This window comes from Callithrix jacchus, chromosome 16 (assembly GCF_049354715.1).
Source record: "Callithrix jacchus isolate 240 chromosome 16, calJac240_pri, whole genome shotgun sequence".
NCBI classification, from domain to species: Eukaryota; Metazoa; Chordata; class Mammalia; order Primates; family Cebidae; genus Callithrix; species Callithrix jacchus.
In genome coordinates this window covers 53,191,160-53,215,108 of record NC_133517.1, presented here as the reverse complement: position 1 = coordinate 53,215,108, position 23,949 = coordinate 53,191,160, and the positions used below count along the sequence as shown (strand labels likewise).

General features: G+C 60.2%; 2 protein-coding genes across 4 annotated transcripts; both read right to left on the bottom strand.

The window, feature by feature from the left end:
- Nucleotides 1–2,997: 2,997 nt before the first annotated feature.
- VPS28 (VPS28 subunit of ESCRT-I) lies at nucleotides 2,998–8,874 on the bottom strand. 2 transcript variants are annotated; one of them, XM_078352883.1, is made up of 10 exons: nucleotides 8,526–8,874; nucleotides 6,299–6,368; nucleotides 5,589–5,617; nucleotides 5,435–5,472; nucleotides 5,092–5,181; nucleotides 4,355–4,460; nucleotides 4,126–4,227; nucleotides 3,634–3,687; nucleotides 3,460–3,551; nucleotides 2,998–3,266 (listed from the first exon to the last, which is right to left on the bottom strand). In XM_078352883.1, the coding sequence occupies exons 2-10, from the start codon at nucleotides 6,333–6,335 to the stop codon at nucleotides 3,149–3,151; spliced, it is 666 nt and encodes a 221-aa protein (XP_078209009.1). In that variant the 5' UTR covers nucleotides 6,336–6,368; nucleotides 8,526–8,874; the 3' UTR covers nucleotides 2,998–3,148. The 2 variants fall into 2 exon arrangements, with proteins under 2 accessions (XP_078209009.1, XP_078209008.1); XM_078352882.1 differs by lacking the exon at nucleotides 8,526–8,874 and adding an exon at nucleotides 8,287–8,356.
- On the bottom strand, nucleotides 8,546–23,369 carry TONSL (tonsoku like, DNA repair protein). Of its 2 annotated transcripts, XM_078352774.1 has the most exons (26): nucleotides 23,302–23,369; nucleotides 23,088–23,183; nucleotides 22,760–22,902; nucleotides 21,996–22,179; nucleotides 21,553–21,682; nucleotides 21,097–21,268; nucleotides 20,893–21,007; nucleotides 20,114–20,259; nucleotides 19,867–20,019; nucleotides 19,500–19,625; nucleotides 19,180–19,366; nucleotides 17,819–17,901; nucleotides 17,637–17,726; nucleotides 15,730–15,802; nucleotides 15,460–15,623; nucleotides 15,265–15,388; nucleotides 14,362–15,122; nucleotides 14,178–14,254; nucleotides 13,711–13,864; nucleotides 13,566–13,644; nucleotides 12,799–13,100; nucleotides 12,409–12,580; nucleotides 11,123–11,298; nucleotides 10,543–10,616; nucleotides 9,868–10,001; nucleotides 8,546–8,796 (listed from the first exon to the last, which is right to left on the bottom strand). In XM_078352774.1, the coding sequence occupies exons 1-26, from the start codon at nucleotides 23,324–23,326 to the stop codon at nucleotides 8,603–8,605; spliced, it is 4,134 nt and encodes a 1,377-aa protein (XP_078208900.1). In that variant the 5' UTR covers nucleotides 23,327–23,369; the 3' UTR covers nucleotides 8,546–8,602. The 2 variants fall into 2 exon arrangements, with proteins under 2 accessions (XP_078208900.1, XP_078208901.1); XM_078352775.1 differs by lacking the exon at nucleotides 21,553–21,682.
- Nucleotides 23,370–23,949: the final 580 nt, after the last annotated feature.

Below are 23,949 nucleotides of genomic sequence, written 5' to 3'. Positions count from 1 at the left end.
ACCAGTGGCCGGCTGGAGCCTCCCATGGCTCCAGAGCCTATTTTAGCTTCAGGACAAAGGTCTTGGTCTGGTCCTGACCCTGTGCCCAGTCTGTCTGCACACAGCCGCCTCCCCAGGAGGTCTCAGTGCTGGGCTACAGGCCTCCTCCATTCCCTCCATTCATGTGACCCCACCCCTCCCAGCTGAAACCCCCTTCAGTAGCCCAGGAGCAGCTGCTGAGGGTGTCACCTGCTCATGCCTCAGCCTGAGGCTGGCTTCCCCAGAGCAGAGGGGTTGCACTCTCCTGCACCCCAGACCCACTGTGTCATCCAGCAAGCTCATTGCAATTGCCCCATCTTAAAAACAACACTGGCCAGGCACAGTGGCTCACACTGGTAATCCCAGCACTTTGGGAGGCTGAGGCAGGTGGATCACTTGAGGTCAGAAGTACAGGATCAGCTTGGGCAACATGGTGAAACCCCACTTCTACTAAAAATACAAAATTGGCCAGGCGTGGTGGCTCACATCTTCAATCCCAGCACTTCGGGAAATTAAGGTGGGTGGATCATGAGGTCAGGAGATTGAGACCATCCTGGGTAATACAGTGAAACCCGCCTCTACTAAAAATACAAAAAATTAGCCGGGCCTGATGGTGCTTGCCTGTAATCCCAGCACTTTGGGAGGCCGAGGTGGGTGGATCACGAGGTCAAGAGATCGAGACCCTCCTGGTCAATATGGTGAAACCCCATCTCTACTAAAAATACAAAAAATTAGCTGGGCATGGTGGCACGTGCCTGTAATCCCAGCTACTCAGGAGGCTGAGGCAGGAGAATTGCCTGAACCCAGGAGGCGGAGGTTGTGGTGAGCCGAGATCGCGCCATTGCACTCCAGCCTGGGTAACAAGAGCGAAACTCTGTCTCAAAAAAAAAAAAAAAAAACCTACAAAATCAAGTTAGGGTGCCCTGAGTGGTGTTATGTGCCTGTAGTCCCATCGACTTGGGAGGCTGAGGCAGAACTGCTTGAGCCCAGGAGGTGGAGGCTGCAGTGAGCCTCGATTGTACCATGTCCAGCCTAGGCAACTGAGCAATATCCTGTCACTAAAAAGAAAAAAATCCAGGCAGGCCAGGCTGGTCTCAGACTCCTGACCTCAGGTTATCCGCCCGCCTTGGCCTCCCAAAACCCTTTTACTTTCTGTCTCCATGAAATTGACCGGCTAGGGTCCTCACGTAAGTCAGATTGCACCATCCTTGCCCTTTAGTGTCTGGCTTCTTTCACTCATCACAACGTCCTCAAGACTCACTGAAGTCATACCAGGTCGGGATGGGGCTTTGTTAGGGAGGATGGAAAAGTTCTGGAGGTGAATGGTGGTAAGGTTGCACAATAATGTGAACACACTTAATGCCACTGAACTGTGTACTTAAAATCAGTTAAAATGGCAAATTTTGTTGTATTTTATCACAGTAAAAAAAATAAAATAGGCCAGCGTGGTGGCTCACACCTGTGACCCCAGCACTTTGGGGTGCCGAGGCAGGCCGATGACAAGGTCAAGAGATCAAGACCATCCTGGCCAACATGGTGAAATATCGTCTCTACTAAAAATACAAAAATTAGCTGGGTGTGGTGGCACATGCCTGTTGGCCCAGCTACTTGGGAGGCTGAGGCAGAATCCCTTGAACCCAGGAGGCAGAGGTTGCAGTGAGCCGAGATTGTGCCACTGCGCTCCAGCCTGGTGACACAGGTAGACCCCATCTCAAAAAACAAACTGACAATGTATATGTATTTTAAAAAGACCCTCCCTGACCATCTGCCCACCTTGACACAGAAATTTTGGAGTGCTGGTCCTCCCTCGAAGCGCCCCACACCCACATTTCCCTGTCAGAGACATCAAGGGCCTGATGGCCAGACAGTGCCCGTCCTCAGCTCCCCGGGACGCTCTGGATCCTGCCATCCCAGGGGCTCCTCGGTCAGTCTATTCCCACCTCCCAGACCAGCACCCCCGGCCAGTCCTCTGGTTTCTTGGTGGGATTCGGACTCCCTCTGCAGTCACGGATGTCAGCACCCTGCTTGATGGCTCCCCTTGGCCGTCTGAGAGGCCACTCCTACTCAGTCCACATGCCTCTTCCATGCCCCTCCTGCTCCATGTCCCAAGCCCCCTTGGACCATCACCTGACTTGATTTTCACCATCTGGCTTACTCTACGCACCTCATTCCAACCGCTCTAGATGCCATGGATGTCAACAAGCCCTGTTCTCAACTTGTAAGAGAGAAAAATGCTGCAATGAAACCCTGGCACGTCCCTCATCCTGACAGCACAGGTGCCAAGACGTGAAATGTGTGCCCCTCAGAACCCAGAGGCGTGGTGTGTGGTCTGCTGCTTTCCTGGGGACAGCAGCACGTGCAAAGCACACGCTGTGAACGGATGGCATCTACCACTACTGCCTCTCCACCAGGCCCAGCCTTCACACTTCGGCTTTGCTGAGGGGCCTGGAGAGGGACCCTAGGGGTTGGCAAGATAAACTCCCACCCGATGAGTTATTGGCTGGAGCCACAGATAAGTCAGGAGCCCTGGGCCCCAGTGCAGCCATCCGAGCGGGAGGCAGGGGCAAAGCGGCCGACAGCATGAAGGGTAGTCTCTGAGCCCAGCCCCGGCAGGTGTGCCGGGACCTGACTGCACTCAGAAGTCCCCATGCTGCCCTGGGCCTTCGGTGAGGGGTGGGATGGGTGGCAGGCAGCCTCCCCTGCAGCCAGAGTCAAGCCACACTTGGCCAAGGTGGTGGACCCGTTCATTTTCCAGGCTTCGGTGCTACGGAAGTGCCCCCCACTACATGACCAGGCAGAGCCCAGCAGGGAAGTGGCTGTCCCTGAATGACACAGGCCTTGAGGGATACAGTGGTAGGGACAGAGCCAGGGCCTGGCCCCCACACAGGTCAAGGGTGGGTGGGCTAGAGGGGCTCTATGCTCAGAGTCTGAGGAGGCAGACAGAACCCACAGGGCAGGCCTCGGGGAGCCATCCAAACAGGAGGGTCAGAGAGCATCTTTATTGTGGGGAAGGGCCTGGCCCCCAAAGTCCTGACACCAGACAGACACAAGATGGGCAGCTGCGGCCAGTGAGTCGTGTGTACGGCAGGGTCTCAGTCTGCCCCTCCTCACAGGGGCTGGTGCCGTGGGCTCAGGCATGCAGGAAGCGGTTGAAGGCGTTGTAGGCCGACTCCAGGTCAAACAGCATCTGACGCACCTGCGAGTCATCCAGCTCGTCTGATGCCGACATGCCGCTCAGGGTCTGCAGCCTGGGGAGCGCAGCACAAGGCACGTGGGGGTGGGGGGCCTCAGGGGCACTGTGGGGGCTCTGCCTGGCAGGGAGGGCCTCAGGGGCACTGCAGGGGCTCTGCCTGGTGGAGAGGGCCTCAGGGGCACTGCTGCCTGGCGGGGAGGGCCTCTGGGGCACTTCAGGGACTCTGCCTGGCAGGAAGGGACACCTACCACTGGCTGACCGTCTGGCGGCCCTCAAAGTCGGGCGGCAGGTGGCTCATGCGGTGCATGGTCTCCATCAGCTCCCGCAGGTCGGGCTGGATCTGGGACATACACAGCAGCTGGGACCCCCACACTGGCTCCATCCCCTCCTGCCTAGACCCGCTGCCAGCCCAATGCCCGCACCTCATCCATGGCACGGATCTCCAGGCGCAGCTTGTCCATGACGGTGATGAAGAGCTGGGGGCAGATGTGCACGTGAGTTTGCATCTCCAGGGATAGGGGAGGCCTCGAAGCTCACAGGCCCCAACCCCTCTCCAGACACAACTGTCACTGGGGCCTCCTCACTGTGCTGTTCCCAAACCCTGCAGGCCTCCTGGGTGAAGGAGGTCCTGGCTGCCCAGAGAGCTGTGTGGGAAATGGAGGGTGAGCCCACACACTCTCTCCCGAGGCTGGGACACCCCCAGAACGCACCCTGTGCGTGTGTCCCCACCTCAGGAGTCCAGGCTGCCTGGTGGCCTCCCTGCCTGCTGCCCACCCCTCATTCCTACTTAAAGGGGTTCTTCCACCCAGCAAGTCCAGTGCTGCTCAGCTCTGGAAGCCCAGGACCCAACGCTGTGCCCGCTGCAGCAGCAGCCTCGGCCCTCCTAATCCCGTGGGCCCTGGGGGCTGGCGCACCGAGACCACGTCGGCAATGCAGCGGTTGAGATTGCCCTTGTCGTCCTTGATGGTGATGGGCCGATCCTCCTTGATCCGCTCCATGGCGAGCGGGCAGTCCAGCTGTCAGTTGCTGATATGAGTGCTGGGGCTCTCAGGATGGCAAGCCCCATGCAGCCAGAGCCCGACGGCCCCCCATACCCATGCTGACAGCCCCCGTCTTGCGGGGCTGGGAGGACCGGGCACTCACTCGGAATTTGCGGCAGAACTCATCAATAGAGCTGATTTCTGAGCCCTGAACCTGCCTGAAGGCAGCTTTGTACTGGACCAGGAGCCGGGAGCAGGCTGCAGTGTACCTAGGGAGAAGCCAGCTGCTTCCCGAGCATGGGACCAGCTCTGCCCAGCTCATCCCACTCCCTTGGCTGCTCCAGAGGTAGAGCAGCTCCCAGAGAGGGCTGGGCAACAGGCAAAGGCAGGCCAAGCAAGGAGGAGGGGCTGCTAGCAGCTTCATTGGGTGAGGGCCTGAGCCCATAGTGGGGCTTGGAGCTCAGCTCCAGGTGGAGGTCCCAGCCCCCCCACCCCTGCCCACCCTCTAACCACAGCGACCAGCATTCTTGTTATGATGGCCCCATCCACAGCTCATGGACCTGTGCAGTGGCCTGTGAGGGTCTTGTGACCTCATGGAACAAAGCCCCCCAAAACATCCTGGGACATCTCCAAGCCTCTCACCTATCTTGTAGGGCTGTCTGTCCTGGGAGATGAGGGTGGGGGACTGAACTGGATGACACCCCAGGGGCCGCCCCTCTGCTCACCTACCTCACCACCCCCTAGAACTTCCCTGGCTGAGAACAAGGGGCACCCTCCTCACGCTGGGTGGGCCCCACACAAGTGGGTGCCTGACAGCCTGATGGACTTTTGCTCTTGCTTCCTACAGAGCACCCAGGCCTGAGAGGGCAGGAACAGGCTTCCAAGGACATGGGCTCTTACTCGCTGGGGGAGACGCAGTCCTTGATGTAGGCTTTCTCCAGGGCCTGCATAGTTTTCACCACCGCAAACAGCTCTGCCATGTTGTCGTACCTGAGGACACACCTGTCCATCGGGCCAGGCCCCGGAGTGCCGAGCCTAGAGCCCAGAGCAGCAACCCCTGCCCAGAGGTGCCACTGATGGAGCTCTGCCCTCCTCTCGCTCCATCCTGGAGTACCTCAAGAACAGCTCCCCAGCCTGACTCTGTGTCCTCCCACTCCTTAGAGTGGGATGGGTCTGGAGGAGGCTGCCCTGGGCAGCCAGATGGGCATGGGTATGTTGGGGCAGCCTGGGTGCCTGCACTTACTTCTCCCGCTCCCGGGCATTCTTGTACAACTTCACTTCCTGCCAGAGAGAGCAGACACTGTGGGCCAGTGCCAACAGGGGCTGCAGGGCCCTGTCGAGGCAACACGGGCATTTGCTGTTGGCCAGTGCTGACCAGGTGGGCACCCACCACTCACCTCATACAGCTCTGGCTTGTTCCCAGGGGCTGCAAGAGAAGGTAGAAAGCTGGCAGGATTCCCCAAAGAGAATCTGAGGGCAGGCTCCAGCCCCAGCCTCCATTTCAGGTCCCATGCTGGGTCCCAAAGAGCCCAGAGGGAGCTGGAGCACAGGGTTCCAACCTCACCTCCCATCAGTGTGTGGAGGGACCTGAAGATGACACCTCTGGGAGGCCAGGGTAGCTGGAGCACAGGGTTCCAACCTCACCTCTCATCAGTGTGTGGAGGTATCTAAAGATGCCTCTGGGAGGCCGGGGGCCGCAGCTCCACTGCGACTCCCTGGCTGTGTCACCTTTACAACAGTGGTCACACCCTGCTCATGGTCTATGATGCAGTGCCAACAAGGCTCATTGCACACAGCCTCTCCCCTGGGCTTGGTGACACAGGGTGCCCAGGACCCCCATGGCTCTGGCCACACCAAAGCTCATCACCTCTGCCCAGCAGGATCAAGCCAGTTCCCCCTGGAGGAGGTTTTTGGGCCCTCAGTGCTCCTGTGATGAACTGCACCCGCCCCTGGCCACCCCCAAGGCTGTTTGAGATCAGGGTCAGGGTAGACTTACAGACATCCCCCATCCTGACCTCTGAAGTCCAATACTGCCTGTCAGCCCCTCTGGGAGGGGCTGAAAGCCTGGGCCCTTCCAGTTTCTAAGCCCAGCTCTGGCCACACTCACCTCCTATGCCCGGAGTGGCTGGGATCCCATGAAACATCCTCTAGGCTCTGGAGGGGCAACAGCAGTGAAACTGAAGAGGGAAATTAAATAATAATAATAGTAGCCTATAATTCCTGCATAATAAAGTTTACTATGTTATGTTCAACATAAAACCTAACTCCCAGTTCTGCTTGAAATTGACTCTCTGCCTATAAAACCTACCTTATCTATTCTCCCAACATTCTCAGCAAAGTTCCCAGGCATCTCAAGACTCCCGTTTTTCTTGCAGACCAGCTGCAAGGTCACAGGGCAAGATAACACCCAAAGAATGTGCAATGTGTTTCTCAAAATGCTGTTTTCAAGTGTAAGGTACAACACAAGACATGTTACAAATTAATGAACTGTTGTTTAAACCTGTTAGCTGCTACGTCATCCTGGATGTATGAAAGATTCAGCCCTGTCTTTGTTAGGGCTCAGCCTTGGAATGCTAATCCGTGAGCCAGTGGCCACCTTAAATCCTCCTGTTTCACCCATTGGTCTCTCCAGTCTCCTGAATATTTTGCAACAAGACCTGGGGAGCAGAGCCAGGGCTGCCTCAAAGATGGCACCTAGGTGGGGCACGGTGGCTCATGCCTATAATCCCAGCAATTTGGGAGGCCAAGGTGGGTAAATCACCTGAGATCAGGAGTTCGAGACCAGTCTGGCCAACATGGTGAAACCCTATCCCTGCTAAAAATACAAAATTAGCCAGGTGTGGTGGCACATGCCTGTAGTCCCGGCTACTTGGGAGGCTGAGGGAGAATTGCTAGAACCCAGGAGGTGAAGGTTGCAATGAGCCAAGATTACGCCACTGCACTCCAGCCTGGGTGACAGATCAAGACCCTGTCTCAAACGAAAAACAACAAGAAAAGCCGGTAAGTGCCAGGTCCTGGAGACCCAGGGCGTCATGAAGAGCACTCCCAAGCTCAATAGTGATGAACACACAGGGTGCTACGGGGTCTTCCAGGACAAAGTGAGGTCCTGTGGTCACTCAGGACTGCGGGATGGGGGCTGCCTTGGAATGTGGTCCAAGCTGGAGGCTGAGGCAGGTGATGAAGGAGGCAGGCAGCTGTCAGATGGCCCGGGAGGGGCGTTTTGGGCACAGAAACAACACACTTAACAGCTGGCCTATAACTAGGCACGAACTTGGAGGAACAGACAAGCTGAGGGGTGGAGCTTCTCGAATGAGGGGTCCTAGAGCATGAAGAGGGGGTCCTAGGGCATGAAGACTGAAGATAGAGAGCTGGGTCTTATTCTCTTTGGGGCTCCCAGGTGGCAGCGGGCTGTGGAGAAAGAATGGAAGCAAAGCCCGAGGGAGGGTCCTGCCTAGTACAAAAGCTGGGCCAGCTCCAGACGTTCTCTCTTTATAAGTGGAACCGTCAGATCCGCTGAGGGATTTGAGGTAAGGTTAAAATAAAGGTGTTATGAACGACACCCCGTTCTTGGCCCAATAGGTCGGGACAGTAAGGTAAACTCAATCGCAGAAGGGAGGAGGGGCGGGCCAGGCGGGCAGGCTCAGGGTTCCGACGCCCCGGCAGGGGAGGGAGCTCTCGGCGGAGAGGGCTGCGCTGCGCCGGCTCACCGTGGGAGTGGACGGTGCTACCCGGGATGGGAGGAGAGCAGACGGGAGGGAAGGCGGCCCGCGCTGAAGCCCTGGGTCGCCCTAACCGCGGAAGAGCCGCAGAGTGGGCACAGAGGCTCCTCGGCAGCCATCACGGAGCCGCCAGGCGGGAGAGGGCCGAGGAGCCAAGCGCCCTAACCACGCAGGGGTTCTGCCCCGCAGCGAAAGCGGACGTTCTGCGGCCACCAGCGAATATGCAAAACAACCTCACGGACTGGACAATGAGCAAGGAAACCCAGTTTCTAGAACATGCCAATAACGTGACTTTTGCGGCGCTCACTCAGCCAAGGCCCGGGGTCGCCTCTCCCCATTCGGCACCTTCCCCGCCCACCGGCCGGGCCCCGGGTACCTGGACTGCTCGCGGTCCGGGAGATGGCGCCGGGGACCGGGCGCTCTCGATCAGCGGCTCGGCGCTCTCCCCTTATGTCTGCGCCTGCGCGCACCGAGGCGATAGCCCCCATCAGCAGCTCGGCGCTCAGCCTTTATGCCTGTGCCCGCCCGGGCTCCCGGCCACGCCCCCATCCGCGCAGCCCCTGGGTTCCAACCCGCGCACTATACGCGAAGCGTGGTCTTACCCCGCCCACCCACCTGCCAAGCAGCCATGGAGATGGGAGACAGCCGCTTCATTTATTAGGGGCTTCGGTGGGGGTGGGGAAAGGCGGTGGTCAGAGGCGCCGGAAGAAGAGCTTGGAACCGTGGTTCAGCGTGCACTCGCCAGGGCCTGGCCGGCTGGGCCGCAGCTGACGCAGGGCGTCCCGGTCCTCCGCGCAGAGGCGTCTGCTGCACAGCTGCAGCTCCTGGAGCTGCTCGGCGATCTTGTCCCATAGGCCCAGACCCAAGGGGCCCTGGAGGGCGCAGCCTGCGGAAGGTCAGAGGGCAGGCCTCAGCGCTGCAGGGGCCAGCGGCGTCCCGGTGCCCACGGCAGGCCCCAGGGAACAAACTCGCTTTCCCAGAGGGCCCCAGTGCTGCAGCGAGGGGCAGTGGGCAGAGCCCAGGAGAGGCCTCATGACACCAGGAAGGAGTGGGCTCATCTGCACAACCAGCGGTCAGGCCGGAGGAAGGGTGGCTCCCTTTTCTACCTCTGACAGTGCCGGATCTCAAAAGTCCATGCCTACACCTCAGTCTCCCACCCATAAGGAGGACATAGGGGGCTGTTTGCAAATCTGTACATCGTAGACTTGAGTGGCTGAAGAGGACACTAAGCTCAGTAATTCAGGGAGCCAGGTGGGAAGGTACAGAGCCAGGAACCGAGGTGTGGGGAGCAGCCCTAGTGGAATGCAGGTCTCCTACCAGCACTTGGGTGCCTTCCCGGAAAAGGCGGCCTGGCCCTGGGGGTCAAGGGTGGCGTGCAGGAAGAACGCAGAGCGCCCCTTGTGCACATCCACTTCCAGCCCTCATCCCCTGGAGGGCAGGGCCTGTCCTGGCCCCAGCTGGCTATGCCAGACTGCTGGTTGGCCGGGTCATTAAAGCTCCTCTCCTTCTGGGGTTGTCCTTCACACAGCTCAGGTTGGGGACTGCCCTGATGTGGCTCAAGAGAGCAAGCTAAAACAGGCCACAGCCTGGCAGGATTATGGTCGGAGGAGCCCCTGCCAGGAAGTGGGAGGGTCCCTTGGTGGCAGCTTTCAACACTCTGACCTTGGGCTCCCTCTTCTTGCCACGGAGAATGAGAAAGCCCCTGTGGAAGGGGGTCTTGCCTGCCACAGGCTGCTCTGAAGGTTGGGTTGGAGCGACCAGAGGTAGAGACCCAGCTTGTCCTCCACCCCATGGTTTTAGGAACTGGGCTCATGCCCCCTTACCCTTTCTCTCACTGTTACTCTGCCTGCTGCTGCCTCAGCCTCATGGAGCCCAGCCTTGCTGCTTGGCTGGTAGCAGTGGCAGCCCCTTGGGACTCAGCAGGTCCCTGAAAAGGCTGGACATGGCATGCCCTCACCTGACAGGCTAAGGAAGTTAAGGCCTTGGGGGCGTTTCTGGAGGGCAGACAGGAGCTCTTCCAGGCTGGCACAGCTGATATCAGGGTTGGCAGACAGATCCAGTGAGATGAGTGAGGGGCACAGAGAGAGACATCTGAGATAACATGGGAAGAAGCACAAAGGTTGGCTTCCAGAGAGAGGCTGTGCCCCAACACTAGGAAAGCTGCCCGGACTCAGGGAGCCTCAGGCCAGGCCCAGGGATTCTGCCCCACCCTGGCACAATAGCAGGTGCTTCTCTAGGGTTAGTGAGTCCCCTGGTGGTCCGGGGTTAGGGCTGTAGTGGCCAGTTCTGCATGTGCCTGGCCCAGCTTGGGCTCCTCTCGACATTCCCCAGAGCTGACTGAGGCTCCAGATTATAAGAGCAGCAGCCCTTGTGTGGGCTGATGCACAGGAGTGACAAGGAAAGACAGCCCCAGAGAGGCACTCTCAAGAGCCACAGGCCCAGGTTAAGAAGCCTGAGGGTAGTGTGCCTTCCAGGGCAGCCTGAGAGGCTTGTGGAAGCCGAAGGAGCCAGGTCTTGGGGCGCACTGGGAAGGAGCTGGTACCATTTCTGTGGCCCTTCTCCCATAGCCCAGCTCCCCTGGGGTCCTGAGCCATGAGATCAGACCCCCAGGCCAGCAGGGCAAGGGTGTTACCTGCACAGTTCTCTGACAGCCTTGTCCCCCAGGTGGTTTGCAGACAGGGTCAGGTGGGCTAAAGCACAGCCTTCCTGGACATGAGCAGAGGCCCAAGGGGCCAGACTGAGTGGCACACCTGCTCTGCCTGCTTCCCAGCAGATGCCCCCACACCCAGGGGCCAAGAGCCCCCATTAATTTGGAGATTAGAAAGAAACACCTGTCCTCATGTGCGTCACACTCTGCAGGTGGTGGTGTGAAAATAACAGAGACCCAGTTGTGTCTGGAAGACCTCCAGGAGAGAGCACCAGGGGCCCCTAGTGTGCCCCTTGAGACCTGCCTGGGGGTGGGCAAGACCACACCCTGGGTCCCAGGTCCTTTCTGGTTAGAATTTCACAGCCTGAGACAGGTAGCTGTACAAAAGTATCCCTCCAGCCGTTTTTTCTAAACCTCCAAACCTCTAACCCTCTCTGAGAGCCCCTCAGTGAGTATAGCTGAAATCTGGGGAGAGGTCAGCTCCTCCCAGCTCCCCTGGGGACCTCAGCCTTGGGACCTTTGGCCTCTGAGGCTCAGTATTTTATGGGCCCTTCCCACCTCGTACCTTGGCCAGATATCGGACTATGGGCTCCATGAGGCCTGAGTCGCCCTTGCTGGCTGCCACAGAGCTGAGCTCTAGGTGCAGGAGGGTGCGGGCAGGCAGGCTCTGCAGAGTCCTGCCCAGGGCGGGGACTCCCAGGGTGTTGTAGGACAGAGACAGGGTCTTCAGGCGCTCAGCATCTGCACCGGGGCCAGAACCTGTCAGCTTCATGTGACCACGTCCCTGTACCCACACTGAGTTCTGGGCCCAGAACCCTCAGGACCCCTTTGGGGAAACCACTACCACAGGATTTGTGGGGTGGGGTAGCAGTGCAGAGGCAAAGGCTCTCGCCCAGATTCTCCCAGCCGAGGAGGGTGTGGCCAAATCTCCAAGCTCGGCTGTTCCCCAGTTCTGTACACCTCCCACTCCACAACTACACAGTCCTGGGCCAGATGCCTATGCACAGTGGGGGTGTTCAGGAAGCGCACTGACCACTGCTGCCCCCCTTAGACTCCCCCACCCGTGGATGACACCCAATTCCAGCCTCTTAGCACTGGGACCCCAGTCTCTGCAGCCTGGGTGGGCTCATGGTAGAACTGTCTCAGGTGAACAACACTCAGCTGGCAAGCACTGGACACTGAGCTGCTTGGACTCTGCTCTTGATGTGTCCTGGGGTATCAGCCTGGCTGGGTGGGTACCAGATGCCCTCAGAAGCCAGGCAGACCCGGCCCCCACACATCCATCTATCGCTCCCAGAAACCAGCCCCTCCTGGAGAGCCAAGTCTGGCATCCCAGGCCCCTAAACTTTTTTTTTTTGAGACAGAGTTTTGCTCGTTACCCAGGCTGGAGTGCAGTGGCGCAATCCCGGCTCACCGCAACCTCCGCCTCCTGGGTTCAGGCAATTCTCCTGCCTCAGCCTCCCAAGCAGCTGGGATCACAGGCACGCACCACCGTGCCCAGCTAATTTTTGTATTTTTTTTTAGTAGAGACGGGGTTTCACCACGTTGACCAGGATGGTCTTGATCTGTTGACCTTGTGATTCACCCGCCTTGGCCTCCCAAAGTGCTGGGATTACAGGCTTGAGCCACCACGCCCAGCCAACTTTTTTTTTTTTTAAGGGATGGGGTCTCACTATGTTAGCCGGGCTGTCCTGGAACTCTTAGCTTAAGCGATCCTCCTGCCTCAGCCTCCCAAGTAGCTGGGACCACAGGTGTTGCCCCTGTGCCTGGCCCAGGCCCCCTCTGAAGGTCCTCTGAAACCCTCAATGCCCCGGGGCTAGAGAGTAGACAGGGAGTGCCTGGTCAGCTTACCTTGGAAGGCACTGCCCAGGGCTATGTGGTGGCTTAGGAAGAAGCTGGGGCCAAAGCCACAGGCCTGCAGGCGTAGGGTGCTGAGTAAGGGGCAGGCACGCAGGAGGGAGGCCAGGGCCTGTCCACAGGTATTTCCCAGAGGGTTCATGCTTAAGTCCAGCTCCTCCAAACTCTGTGAAAGACACAGGCTGGCAGTGAGCGCCCAGCAGTCCAGCAGACGAGGTCCCCCTTGGGGCTTGGCTTGGCAGTCTCTTCCACACTTTGCCTGGCATAGCCTATTGCAGCTGGGCACTGGCCGGCTCTCTCAGCTGCTCCAGACCATCCAGGGACTTACAGAATGGGAACCCTGACACCCTGCCATTGAGGGCCCACTGCTTCCCTTGCCTCTACCTGCAAGGTGGCTTGGTCTGGCAGCCCCATGGCAAGCTGGCGCAGGCCTTCAGGGCCCAGGTGATTGGAGGAGAGGTCCAGGAGGGCCAGGCTGGGCATGGTGCCCAAGGCACCCAGCAGCTCAGCGACGCACTTGTCCCCCAGCCGGTTCCCTGCCAGGCGCAGCTCCCGGAGTGCTGTGTGCAGCTTGAGGGCCCGCAGCAGCGGTGTGAGCTGGGCCTGGTGCAGGGCCAGGGAGCAGGCGCTGAACGAGGGGCCCAAGCCCTGTAGCTCCACAGCCTGCAGCAGTTGTTGGTGCTCCCCTGGTGGGAGATGTGCTGTCACCAGGGCAAGGCCAGCCCTTTCTGCCCTTTGAATCCCACAGGGCAAACCAGGTGGCCCCTTCTCACCAGCCTCAGGTGCCACCCACTGCACACACTGCAGAGCCCGCTCAAACATGCCTGTGGACCTAGCACTGTGGACCCCGGGGGCGGAGGTGGGTTTGCAGCACCCTGAGCTCGTCACTGCCAGAGTCCACAGCCCCCGAGACAAGCTTTCTGGGAAGCTTCCCGGGCAGCCCCAGCCCATGTGAGGCTTTCCTCCCTGGCTTGACTTTCGAGGCTTTGGCTGCTTTTTGCCATCTCCCCGTCGACAGATCGGGGGGCGGGGGGGCTGAGGGAGGTGTGCCAAAAAGCCTGAGGCCTAGGCATGAACTGGGCTAGTAGAGCCTGTGTGCCCAGCCTCCTCACATGTCCTCACTCAGAAACTGAAGCTCTCCTGGCCCTCACCTTGCCCCAGGCTCTGGCAGGCCCTTCGGTAGCGGTCAGTCAACGGGGGCAGGTCCCACGAAGTCACCTCAGCCAACACCTGGAAGGCACTGTCATGAGCCACCTGGGGTCTGCTGGGGTCTAAGGCCCTGGGTTCCATGCTCACCTCATCATTGCTCTGCAGCACGTCAGGGATGGGGTCCTGTGGGGCCAGCAGGGCCCCCTCCTTCCGTAGGGTGAGCCTCGGCAGCAGCCCGCAGGTCTGGTAGTAGCGCTGGGCTGCCTGCTCGGCCAACCAGGCCACGGAGTGGGTCTCACTGCTGCAGGGACAGAGGTGCTGCTGCTGCTGCCTGCACACAGCCAGGGCAATGCCCCAGGAACCCCACCATCCCTGCCCAGGGCCAACGGCTCCCTTAGCTGCTTCTCCCACTCCCAGGTACCCGGCCCCTTCTCTCCCTGCAGCCTGGCATACCACCAGCCCCTCTGCCATTCCTGGGGGCCACAAGGTCCTCCTGGAACATGCCAGGAAGCCCTCATCACATGCCCTACCCCGACATGCAAAAACAAGCACCCTGGCAGAGCAGCACAGGTGGGCAGTGGGGCCGGGGCAGAAGAGGGCAGGCGATTCTTCACCTGTGTGGGACAGGGATGAGGAAGAGATGATCCTGAACTTGAACTCGAACCCGGATGGGAGGAGGCAGGGCCGGACCCTGGCAGGTGAGGGAAGTGGGACTGAGTCAGGAGCCATAGTGGCCTCCACCCAACACCCACCTGCCCTGAGTGGGGAGAGGGCTCTGCTCCAGGCCTGCACACCCACCACGAGCTGGCCTGCTGCAGAGCTGTCCCCACTGGGCTCTGAGGCCCTGGAAGTGCTGGGGCTCCCTGGGGATTCTGAGGCCATGCTGTTGGTCCCGGCCTTGACTGACACACTGCAACTCTGTAGACAGGTCAGGCGGACCTGCTTGGCTAGGGCACGGGGCCTGCACTCCTCGCTGTCAGACTCTGAGGTACTACTGGGTCTGCGGCTGTCCCCGTTGCTCTGGGAGCGGGGCCGGCGGCTGCGGACTGGGGGCGTGTCCAGCTCCAGCCAGTCCCCGGTCAGGCACTCCTCCTCAGGGATGAGCGCTGCCTGTGGGGCAAGGGCTTTGCTCTGGCCCCAAAGTGGGCCAGGCCCTAGCCGGCTCTGAGCACTGCCCACACCCCGGATGGCTGCCTTGTAGGTTGCCCGGCTGGCACTGGCTGCAGCTTCCTCCCTGTTGCTGGCAGGGCCAGGTGTCTGGGCCGCCACCTGTTGTGCTGTGGCCGAGCATCGAGGCCTCTTCTGGGACGGCTGTGGGGTCCCTGTGCTGTCCTCACCCTCCGAGCTGCTGCTACTGGCTGGTCCATGTCTGCTCCTCCGAGGTCTGGCCACAGCTGGTGCTACCTGCCCTAGGGAGACCCTGGCACGGGCCTGAGAGGCCTCTGGGGGTCTGGTAGTATTAGAGGGGGGTTCTGGGCAGGGGCTCAAAGGAGGAGAGGTCTCAGGGTCAAACAGAAGGCTACTTGGAATGGTCCTGGAGGCCTGAGAGCTGTGGGGATCTGTGGGAAAGAGAATCTGTGCTGAGGCGAGGGCCCAGCACCTCCCCCTCCACCTGTGATGGAGCATCCCTCGGAATCAGGGCCTGCCCCGGACTCCCAGGCTAGGCACAGCAACCCCAGGCACACAGAAGACCCTGCTTGCCTTGGCCAGAGGTGGCCGCCTGGAGCAGCATCTCCATGGCCCTGGCCTTCTGCCGCGTCTCCAGGTCCAAATCCCTGCGGTATAGCTTCACCCACTGTTGCAGCGTCTCCAGCGGGCTGAGGCCCTGTGTGGCATCAGTTGAGCAGGAGCACGGCAGCCCCCATGGCCCTCACCCTCTGCCATGCCCAGGCTCACCTTCCGAGTGCGGAGGGTGACAGATGCCCCCCGTTCAAGAAGCAGCTCAGCCACCTCAAAGTGGCCACAGTTGAGGGCATCGTGCAGGGGGGTGATGCCTTCGCAGCCCTGGCCACCTGGGTCGTCCACTGTGGCCCCGTGGTCCAGCAGGAAGCGGACGATTTCTGCAGATCAGGAGACGTGAGTCCAGCTCCCGATGCCCCACCAGGACTGACTCTTCGCCCCACGCATCCACCGAGGTGCACCAGGCTCCTTCTGTCCCTCGCTCACCTAGATGCCCGTAGTTGCAGGCCTCATGTAGAGGTGTCCAGCCACAGTAGTCACGAGGGTTCAGGGGGTGGCCCTGTGACCAAGGACAGGAAGGAGTCTGGCCCTGTGCCCCTCACAACCTGGCCCCAGCCCCACGAGCTTTGTGGCCTGAATGGGGCCCAAGGCCTTAGTCTTAGAGCCCAGACCAAGTCCCATGGCTCTGCACTCTCCTCCTCCAGAAGGGCACGCTTCTCGAGACAGGTGGACCAGCCACAGCATACCCTCAGCCTCTGTGCCTGCCTGGTCCCCTTGTGGGAGGACAGCCCACCCAGTCACAGGGTATGAGGCAGGCAGCACAGGAAGGTGCCCAGGTCTCAGCCTACGGGCTAGTCTCCATCCTGGCCAAGCCAACCAACTTAGCTGCAGCACAGATACGTACCATACTCCAGGCACTCCTCGTTTTTGTTTTAGACGGAGTTTTGCTCTTGTTGCCCAGGCTGGAGTGCAATGGTGTGCTCTGGGCTCACTGCAACCTCCAGCCCCTGAGTTCAAGCGAGCCTCCTGCCTCAGCTTCCCAAGTAGCTGGGATTACAGGCATGTGCCACCATGCCCAGCTAATTTTTTTTTTTTTTTTTAGTAGAGTTGGGGTTTCTCCATGTTGGTCAGGCTGGTCTCGAACTCCCGACCTCAGGTGATCCACCTGCCTCGGGCTCCCAAAGTGCTGAGCCACCACCGTGCCCAGCTGCACGCCATTATTTTGTGGCTCTTCTTTCTTTTCTTAGATGGAGTCTTGCTCTGTCACCCAGGCTGGAGTGCACTGGTGCAATATCGGCTCACTGCAACCTCCACCTCCTGGGTTCAAGAGATTCTCCTGGCCGGGCGCAGTGGATCACGCTTATAATCCCAGCACTTTGGGAGGCTGAGGCAGGTGGATCACGAGGTCAAGAGATCGAGACCATCCTGGTCAACAAGGTGAAAACCCCGTCTCTACTAAAAATACAAAAATTAGCTGGGCATGGTGATGCGTGTCTGTAGTCCCAGCTACTGGGGAGGCTGAGGCAGGAGAACTGCTTGAACCCAGGAGGCAGAGGTTGCGGTGAGCCCAGATCGTGCCATTGCACTCCAGTCTGGGTAACAACAGCGAAACTCCGTCTAAAAAAAAAAAAAAAGAAAAGAGATTCTCCTGCCTCAGCCTCCCAAGTACCTGGGACCACAGGTGCGTGCCACCACACCTGGCTAATTTTCTTTTTTTAGTAGAGACGGGGTTTCACCATGTTGGCCAGACTGGTCTCCATTTCAACCTCAGGTGATCCACCTGCCTCGGCCTCCCAAAGTTCTGGGATTACAGGCATGAGCCACCACGCCTGGCCTGTGGCTTTTTTTCTGATACAGGGTCTTGGTCTGTCACCCAGGCTGGACTGCAGTAGCACAGTCACAGCTCACTGCAGCCTCAACCTCCTAGGCTCAAGCAATCCTCTCACCTCAAACACCAAAGTAGATGGCAGGTACATGCCAACACATCCAGTTAATTTTTAAATTTCTTGTAGTGACAGGGTCTTGCCATGTTGCCCAGGCTGGTCTTGAAGTCCTAGGCTCAAGCGATTTGTGTGTCTTGGCACCCCGAAGTGCTGGGATTACAGGTGTACACCACCATGCTCAGCCTCTGCTTTTTCATTTTTTTTGAGACAGGGTCTCACTCTTTTGCCCAGGCTAGTGCACTGGTGTAATCATGACTCATTAAGGCTCAACCTCCCAGGATCAAATGATCCTCCCACCTCTGGGACCACAGGCAAGTGCCACCATGCTTGATTAAGGGGTCCCATTCTAAAGATAAGGAAGCTGAGAGTTACAGAGATCAAGGGACCCTGCCCAAACACACAGCTCCTCTGTGCCGGGCAGCCTGTCCCAAGTCCTAGAGCAGGGCCCACCTGCCTCACGAGGTCCTGGACGCGGCGCAGCTGGCCCTCAATGCAGGCTCGGTGCAGCAGGGTCTCCCCCATGTCGTTTCGCCGGTTCCACTGTGGGCACAGCCAACCCAGCACAGGACAGGGGAGTGAGGGGCTGGCAGGGCTGCTGAGCAGGGTGGGTGGGGGCAGGGCACCATCCTCACCTTGCTCCCCTTCCGCTGGCCCAGGCGGCCCTGTAGCTCCTCGTCCTCCTCCAGCTGCTGGGTCAGGCCATCAGTGTCGTCCTCTGAAACAGAGCCAAACCCACTCCAGATGAGTCTGTGGGAGGCAAAGGTTAGAAGCCCCTACCCTGCTGCAAGCTCCCCGAACTCCCAGGTAGGAGCCAGAGGTGGCAGGCTGAGCTCTGAGGCTGCTGGGCTCTTGGGGCTCCTTGGCAGCGGTCCCGGCGCTGCCTCTGGGTCTACCTGACCCTGCTTGCTCCTGCCTGCCATCTTCTGCCCACTTAAGACACACCCCTAAGCTTTCTGGCCCAACCTAGGCCTGGCCCTCCCTCAGAAGGCCTGCCTGAGGCCCCATCCATCCGTGAGCCAGCTGCTCATCCCCATGCTGTGACTGGCTCCCGGGCCAGCCTCCCACCATCCCAGGCCTTCTCCACCCCCATCTCCTGAGCAGTGTCATCAGGCCAGGTCAGCCCTGGAGTCTGGGTGCCCTGCATTCGCAGCCCCCACCCTGCTTAGGCAGCAGACATACCCACCTCCATCCCTGCTCCTGGTGATCCCTCGTCACCACGCCCTTCGCACCCTGCCAGCTGCCTCCTGGCCCTTCCCCAGCTCCTCACTGTGCCCACGTGCCGAACAGCACTCCCCAAAATTCCAGATCCTGATCCACCTTGCCCCAGCAACCAATCTGGTGAAGTTCCAACTTCCCACAGCTGCCTGGCCGGCCACTTGGGTTTCTAAAGGACCCCTCAAGTATAGAGCTGAAGTCACAGCCTTCCCTGGAACACCCCCCAAACAGGCCTCACGGACAGGCTTCTGACACTTACCACTCAGTCAGAAACCAGCCCCTCAGCCACCCACTGACCCGACTCTCGGCCCTCCCTCCCTGCACCACAGCCAAGATGGCTTCAGTCCAAGCCCCTCTCCAGCCAGTCCCTCATGTCCGTCCTCCATGCAGCCGACCTCACTCGGCTCTGGAGGACACCCAAGCCTGCTCTGGAGGGTTTCAGGAAGGTGCTCAGCTCTTGCGGGGGCAGCAAGGCTCTTCAAGACGCACCGTCTCAACCCTGGCCCTGGATGGCACCTCCACCTCTAATGGGACCATGTCTCCAACTGACACACACTCAGCTCTCAACCACTGTCTCTTCTGGGAAGCCATGGCCTGCCCCAGGCTCCCTGCAGCTCACCACCTTCTCCACTCAGTTCCAGGGAAGCACTGGCCGTCCTGCCTCCCTCTGGCTGTTCCCGCCACAAGCCCTGAGCAGGCTCCACAGCAGCACAGCACACCCCTCTCCAGCCCAGCCCAGGACAGACTCAGAGAAATGCCAGGTGCCGCCAGGCCTCACCGCTCTCTGAGAGCTCCACCTCACTGGCTTCCAGGGCTCCACTGTCCACTGTGGCCACCGCCGCCTCCTCTTCCTCCTCCTCCTCGTCTTCAGCTACAATGAGCTCCTGTAATCTGATTTCAGTGCCAGGGGCCTCCTGGGGCTGCATCCTCAGCTGCACAGTATGGAGGTGCTGCAAGACCTGCCTCTGAGGAGCAGAGAGATGCTCAGCTCAGGACTGGGGGTGCAAAGAAAGATAGGGATGTAGGACGGGGGGAAGGCAGGCTGCAAGGAAGTTGGGCTCACTGGGGAGCCGACATGGGTGGGACATGCTCTTGTACCTGCAGCTGGGGCCGCTGGGCCTGCTGGGCACAACTGAGTGCCTTCTGGAAGCACGGGGCCAGCAGCTCATAAGCATCACCAGCCTCCTCTCGGGACAGTGCGATGTTCAGCCAGGTCTTGGCCTCCTGGAGCAGGAGGAGATGAGATCTGAGGCTTGGCAGCCACCATGTCCACCTGGCCCCAGCCAGGCTTCCCCAGCTGCCCACATGGAGTGAGAGCCCTGTCTCCCAGCTGCCGAGGGTGGATGGTCCTAGGAAGGAGCTGCCTGTCTAGGAAGGATGGCTGTCCATGGCTACCCTTGAGAATGGCAGTCCTGAGGCAGAGACATGGGTGAACTTGCATTCGGGCAGGGAGCAGGGGTTTCACCTCCAGCACGTTGCCGCTGCGCAGCCTCAGCTCTTCCTCATAGTGGCGCACGGCCCCAAGGTGGTCCTTCATGTCTCCCAGCGTGGTGGCCAAGGACACATGGATGATGGCCCGCTCTGCCCCTGGCCTGTCCAACAGCTCAGCAAAATGCAGCTGGGGGCAGCATCAGTGAGGCCTGGGGCTGCCATCCTGGCCAGGCCCTGTCAACCTCACCAGCCCTTCCCCCAACCCAGTGGGGACCACACACCTGCTTCTGGTAAGCCTCAGCTGCCCTGGGAAAGTCGCCTGCCTTGGAGAAGAGGTCCCCTAGCTGCTCACAGATGGCCATGGCACCCTGAGGGTCATTGCCCTCGGCCTCCTCCAGCTGCTGCTGCAGCCGGACTACTGCCAACACTGCCGGGAAAAGGTTCATGCAGCGGGGAGCCCAGGGGGCACACAGGGGGCCCTGCTGTCAGCTCCACCACCTGTGTGCCATGAGCCCTGTGGTGGCCCCACTACTTTCTCCACACCTCTGCTTGCCTGTTGGTGTTGGGGTAAGAGCAGGGTCTGTCTCAGGGACTGGTCTCAGAGATCAGAAGGACACACTTAAAAACTCAGATGGTGCCTGGTTCAAAGCAAAGGCTGACCACTACCAACCTCCCACGGTGGTCTCAGTCATCAGCACTCCTGGACCACATTCGTGCCACCTGCTCTCCCACCTGGGAGACTACAGGAACAACTACAGTCTCCAGTTTGCGAATGAAGACGGTGGCCGCAAAATAAATACCCAGCTAGTCTCCTGGCTGCCCTTTCAGTGCCCCTGACACACTGTGTTGAGCTCAGAGGAAAAACAGGGGTCTCCCCCGTCAGGAAGTGGGGGCACCTGCCCCTCTTGCTAGAAGCTGAAGCTGCTGCCTCCAAGGACAGGTGTTCAGGCAACCTCCATGAGGGAGGGAGGCCTGTACACACCTCCTGGGACTTCACCCTGGCCCCCAGGCTCATCCCTGCATATGCCTCCCAAGGCCCCACTCCGGCCCCCAGACTTACCGTGCTGGAGGTTCTGACAGATGGTTGCCCTCTGCACAGGCTTCTGGGAGCCCAGCCTGTAGGCCTTCTTCAGGGCTCGCTTGGCAGCCAAAAAGTCTCCCAGGTCTTGGAGGACCTGGAAAGCAAAGAACAGAGAGATTTTTGCAGATTCCCCAAGGTCTGAGTCACCAGAAGCCCAAGCTTGGTGCCGTGCAGAGCAGGTACCTGCGCGATGGCCATGCAGCACTCGCTCTCCATGAACCGCTTCTTCATGGTGCGCGCACACTCCCGGGCACCCTCCAGGCAGCGCATGGCCTGGGAGTGCTGGCCTGCGCGCCAGTGGACAGTGCCCAGGTTGTAGCGGGCACGAAACAGGTCCTCGTAGAGATGGTTCTGCCTGTGGGCGGGTGATGGCCGCTGAGTACCCAGGAGCGTCCAACCAACGCCACATGGGCCCCAGCCCTGCCATGCTACATTCTCAGGGCCCTAATCATGCCTGCCCTTCCCCCAGCATGCAGCACAGGCATGAGAGGCCTCTCTGCTGGTGGGAAACCAACAGCAGTGGGGGATGAGGCCCAGCCAGCCTGCCCTCTCAGAGGGATCTTAGGAAAGACACTCTCCTAACTACTTTCTCCAGGAACAAGGGACTCCGCTCCCTTTTGGGGCGGGGTGGGGCCTTACTCCGAGAGGAAGATGCTCTTCCTGAAATAGTCGTTGCACAGGGCTGTCTGCTGCAGGCTCTCAAATGTGAGGCCCAGGTTGAGGTAAAGGCGGGCCCTCATCTCGTTCAGCTCTCCCTGGGCCAGTGTCCCTGAAAGATCCCCCCAAAAACTAAGCCACCACCTCTCCACATTGGGTTTCCAGCTTTGGGCCCCATTTGGGGCTTGTGCAGCACCTCTTCTACCATCTCCCTCCTCCCGAGGAGGATGCAGGGGTCCTGCTGCAGACAGAGCACAGAGGGGATAAAGAGCCGATGACCTTCAGGGGAAAGGCTGTGGGGGCCATGTGCCTCTCATACAAGAGCCCTGCAAAGGGAAGATCCCAGAAGACAGGATCACCCAAGGAGACTTCAGGGGTGCTGGCCTGCAGTTCAGGAGGCAGAAAACGGGGAGGGGCCTGCCTACCCTCCAGCTCCTCATCCACAATAGCCAAGCTCTTCTCAAAGGCAGCCTGTGCCTGCAGCAAAGCATCCCTCGACTGACAGTGGTCATAGATGTCCAGGTGGGTGCGGCCAATCGTGGCCCAGGCCCTCTGTAGCTCCGTGTGGTTGCCCAGGGAACGTGCCAGCTCCAGGTAGCGGTGCTGGTGCTGAGTGTGGAAGGAAATCACTGCTGTGAGCTGACCCCACCCCAAGCAAATCGGCACTGCCAGATTCCCGGAGATCCAGTCTCGCTAAGGAAAAACCCCTGCTCCCTGTAAGCCCCACAGAGCAGGCCAAGGTCAGGCACGCGCCCCTCCTCTGCATGCCAAGGGCTCTCAGTGGTGACAGTGGCTTCATGCTGTATGCAGCCAACACTGTCACGTTGGGAGGGGTGGCTGGGAATTGCAGTCCTGCCTTCAGCAGCCAGCCAGCGTCAGGGAGAGCTTTCAGGACCGGGCCTGACCACCCCACACACAAACAGCCAAAATAACATTCGTTAATGGTTTCTGGTGCCAGGAAACCTACTCCTACCCCGGTCCCAGGAAACCTACTCCTACCCCGGTCCCAGGAAAGGCTGAAGGGTCCCCACTGGAGGACTGGCCCGGGGTAGTAAAGGCAAGGCCGCATTAGGCCAGGTGTCCCCTTCAGCCTGAGGCTCCTGACAGCGAAGATCGGGCCTCCCTCCTCGGAAAAGGGCTCCAAGCAGAGGCCAACCGGGCTGGGTGAGGCCAGTGAGGGCGCCCGCACCTGCAAGGCAGCCGGGTAGTCCTCCATTTCAGCCAGGCGCTCTCCGATCTTGCGGTGGGCCACGGCACAGCCCAACCGGTCGCCGACGCTCTCCCGGAGCTGCAGCTCCTGCCAGTGCTGCTGCAGAGCCTCGGCGTAGCGGCCTAGGCGGGGGAGGCGGGGGGGAGGGGCACAGCACGGTCTGGCAAGCGTCGCGGGCGCAAGGGCAGCCCTGGGGCGGCGTCTGCGGGAAGAGCAAGTCGCCCCCGGTCCGGCCCGGCTCGGACCCGACTCCAGCCCCGGCCCCGGCCCTGCCTCCTCCCTCCCGCCTCCTGGCCCCGGCGCTCACCATGGCCGGCCAGGAGCTCCCCCAACTGGTGGCACAGCGCGGCCTCCTCGCGCAGATGCCCGGCCCTCTGCACCTTGGCCTTGGCCTTGCTCAGTTCTGCGGGAGAACGGGGGTGGGGGAGCTGAGCCTCCGCGGTGGGGCCCGGAGCCGGCACGAGTCCCAGACCCTCCCCAGCCTCCTCGCCCCCGGCGCAAAGGGACCCCGAGAGACTCACGGCGAAGCTCGCGCTCCAGGCTCATGCTCAGGGTCGCCGCGGGATCCAGACTTCCCGCTCTGCGCCGCGGCCTCGCCCCTCGACGGCATTCTGGGAAGTGCCGTCCGCTCGCCCGCGGCATTCTGGGAGTTGTAGTGCGGTCGGAGCAGGGGCGGGGACGCGGCGACGAAGGGTCGGGTCTGAGGGAGTGGAGAAGGTAGGGGGTCTGCCACAGGGCTCCCCTTGTGCGCCGGGTTGCCCACGCGCGTGGAGCCCTCTGCCCTGCCTGGGAAGTGCCTGCTGGGGACCCCGTTCTTCCTCTCAGGCGGCGGGGACGCGGAGGCCGGGGTCGCAGCGCTCCCGGGATTGGGTCTCCTGGGCTGCAGCCCCCGCGCCACCCGCGCCTCTCTTGACGGACGAGCTGTGCTGCCGCCCCTATTTCCTCCTGAAACGCACACACACAGCCTGCTCGCAGTCGCAACTGTAAAAAAAGAACGTAGGGTCCAGAGAGACTGACGATAAATTCATGAACATTTGGCTGTGGGGACGTATTAACGCGTCAGGCGCGCTCCTCAGTAGAACGCAGCTGGGTCACATTTGGGGATTCAGCCCCCAAGGACCATTTTGGAAGGGGAGTGTGCTTTCCAAAGTGAACAAAGTAGAGTTTCA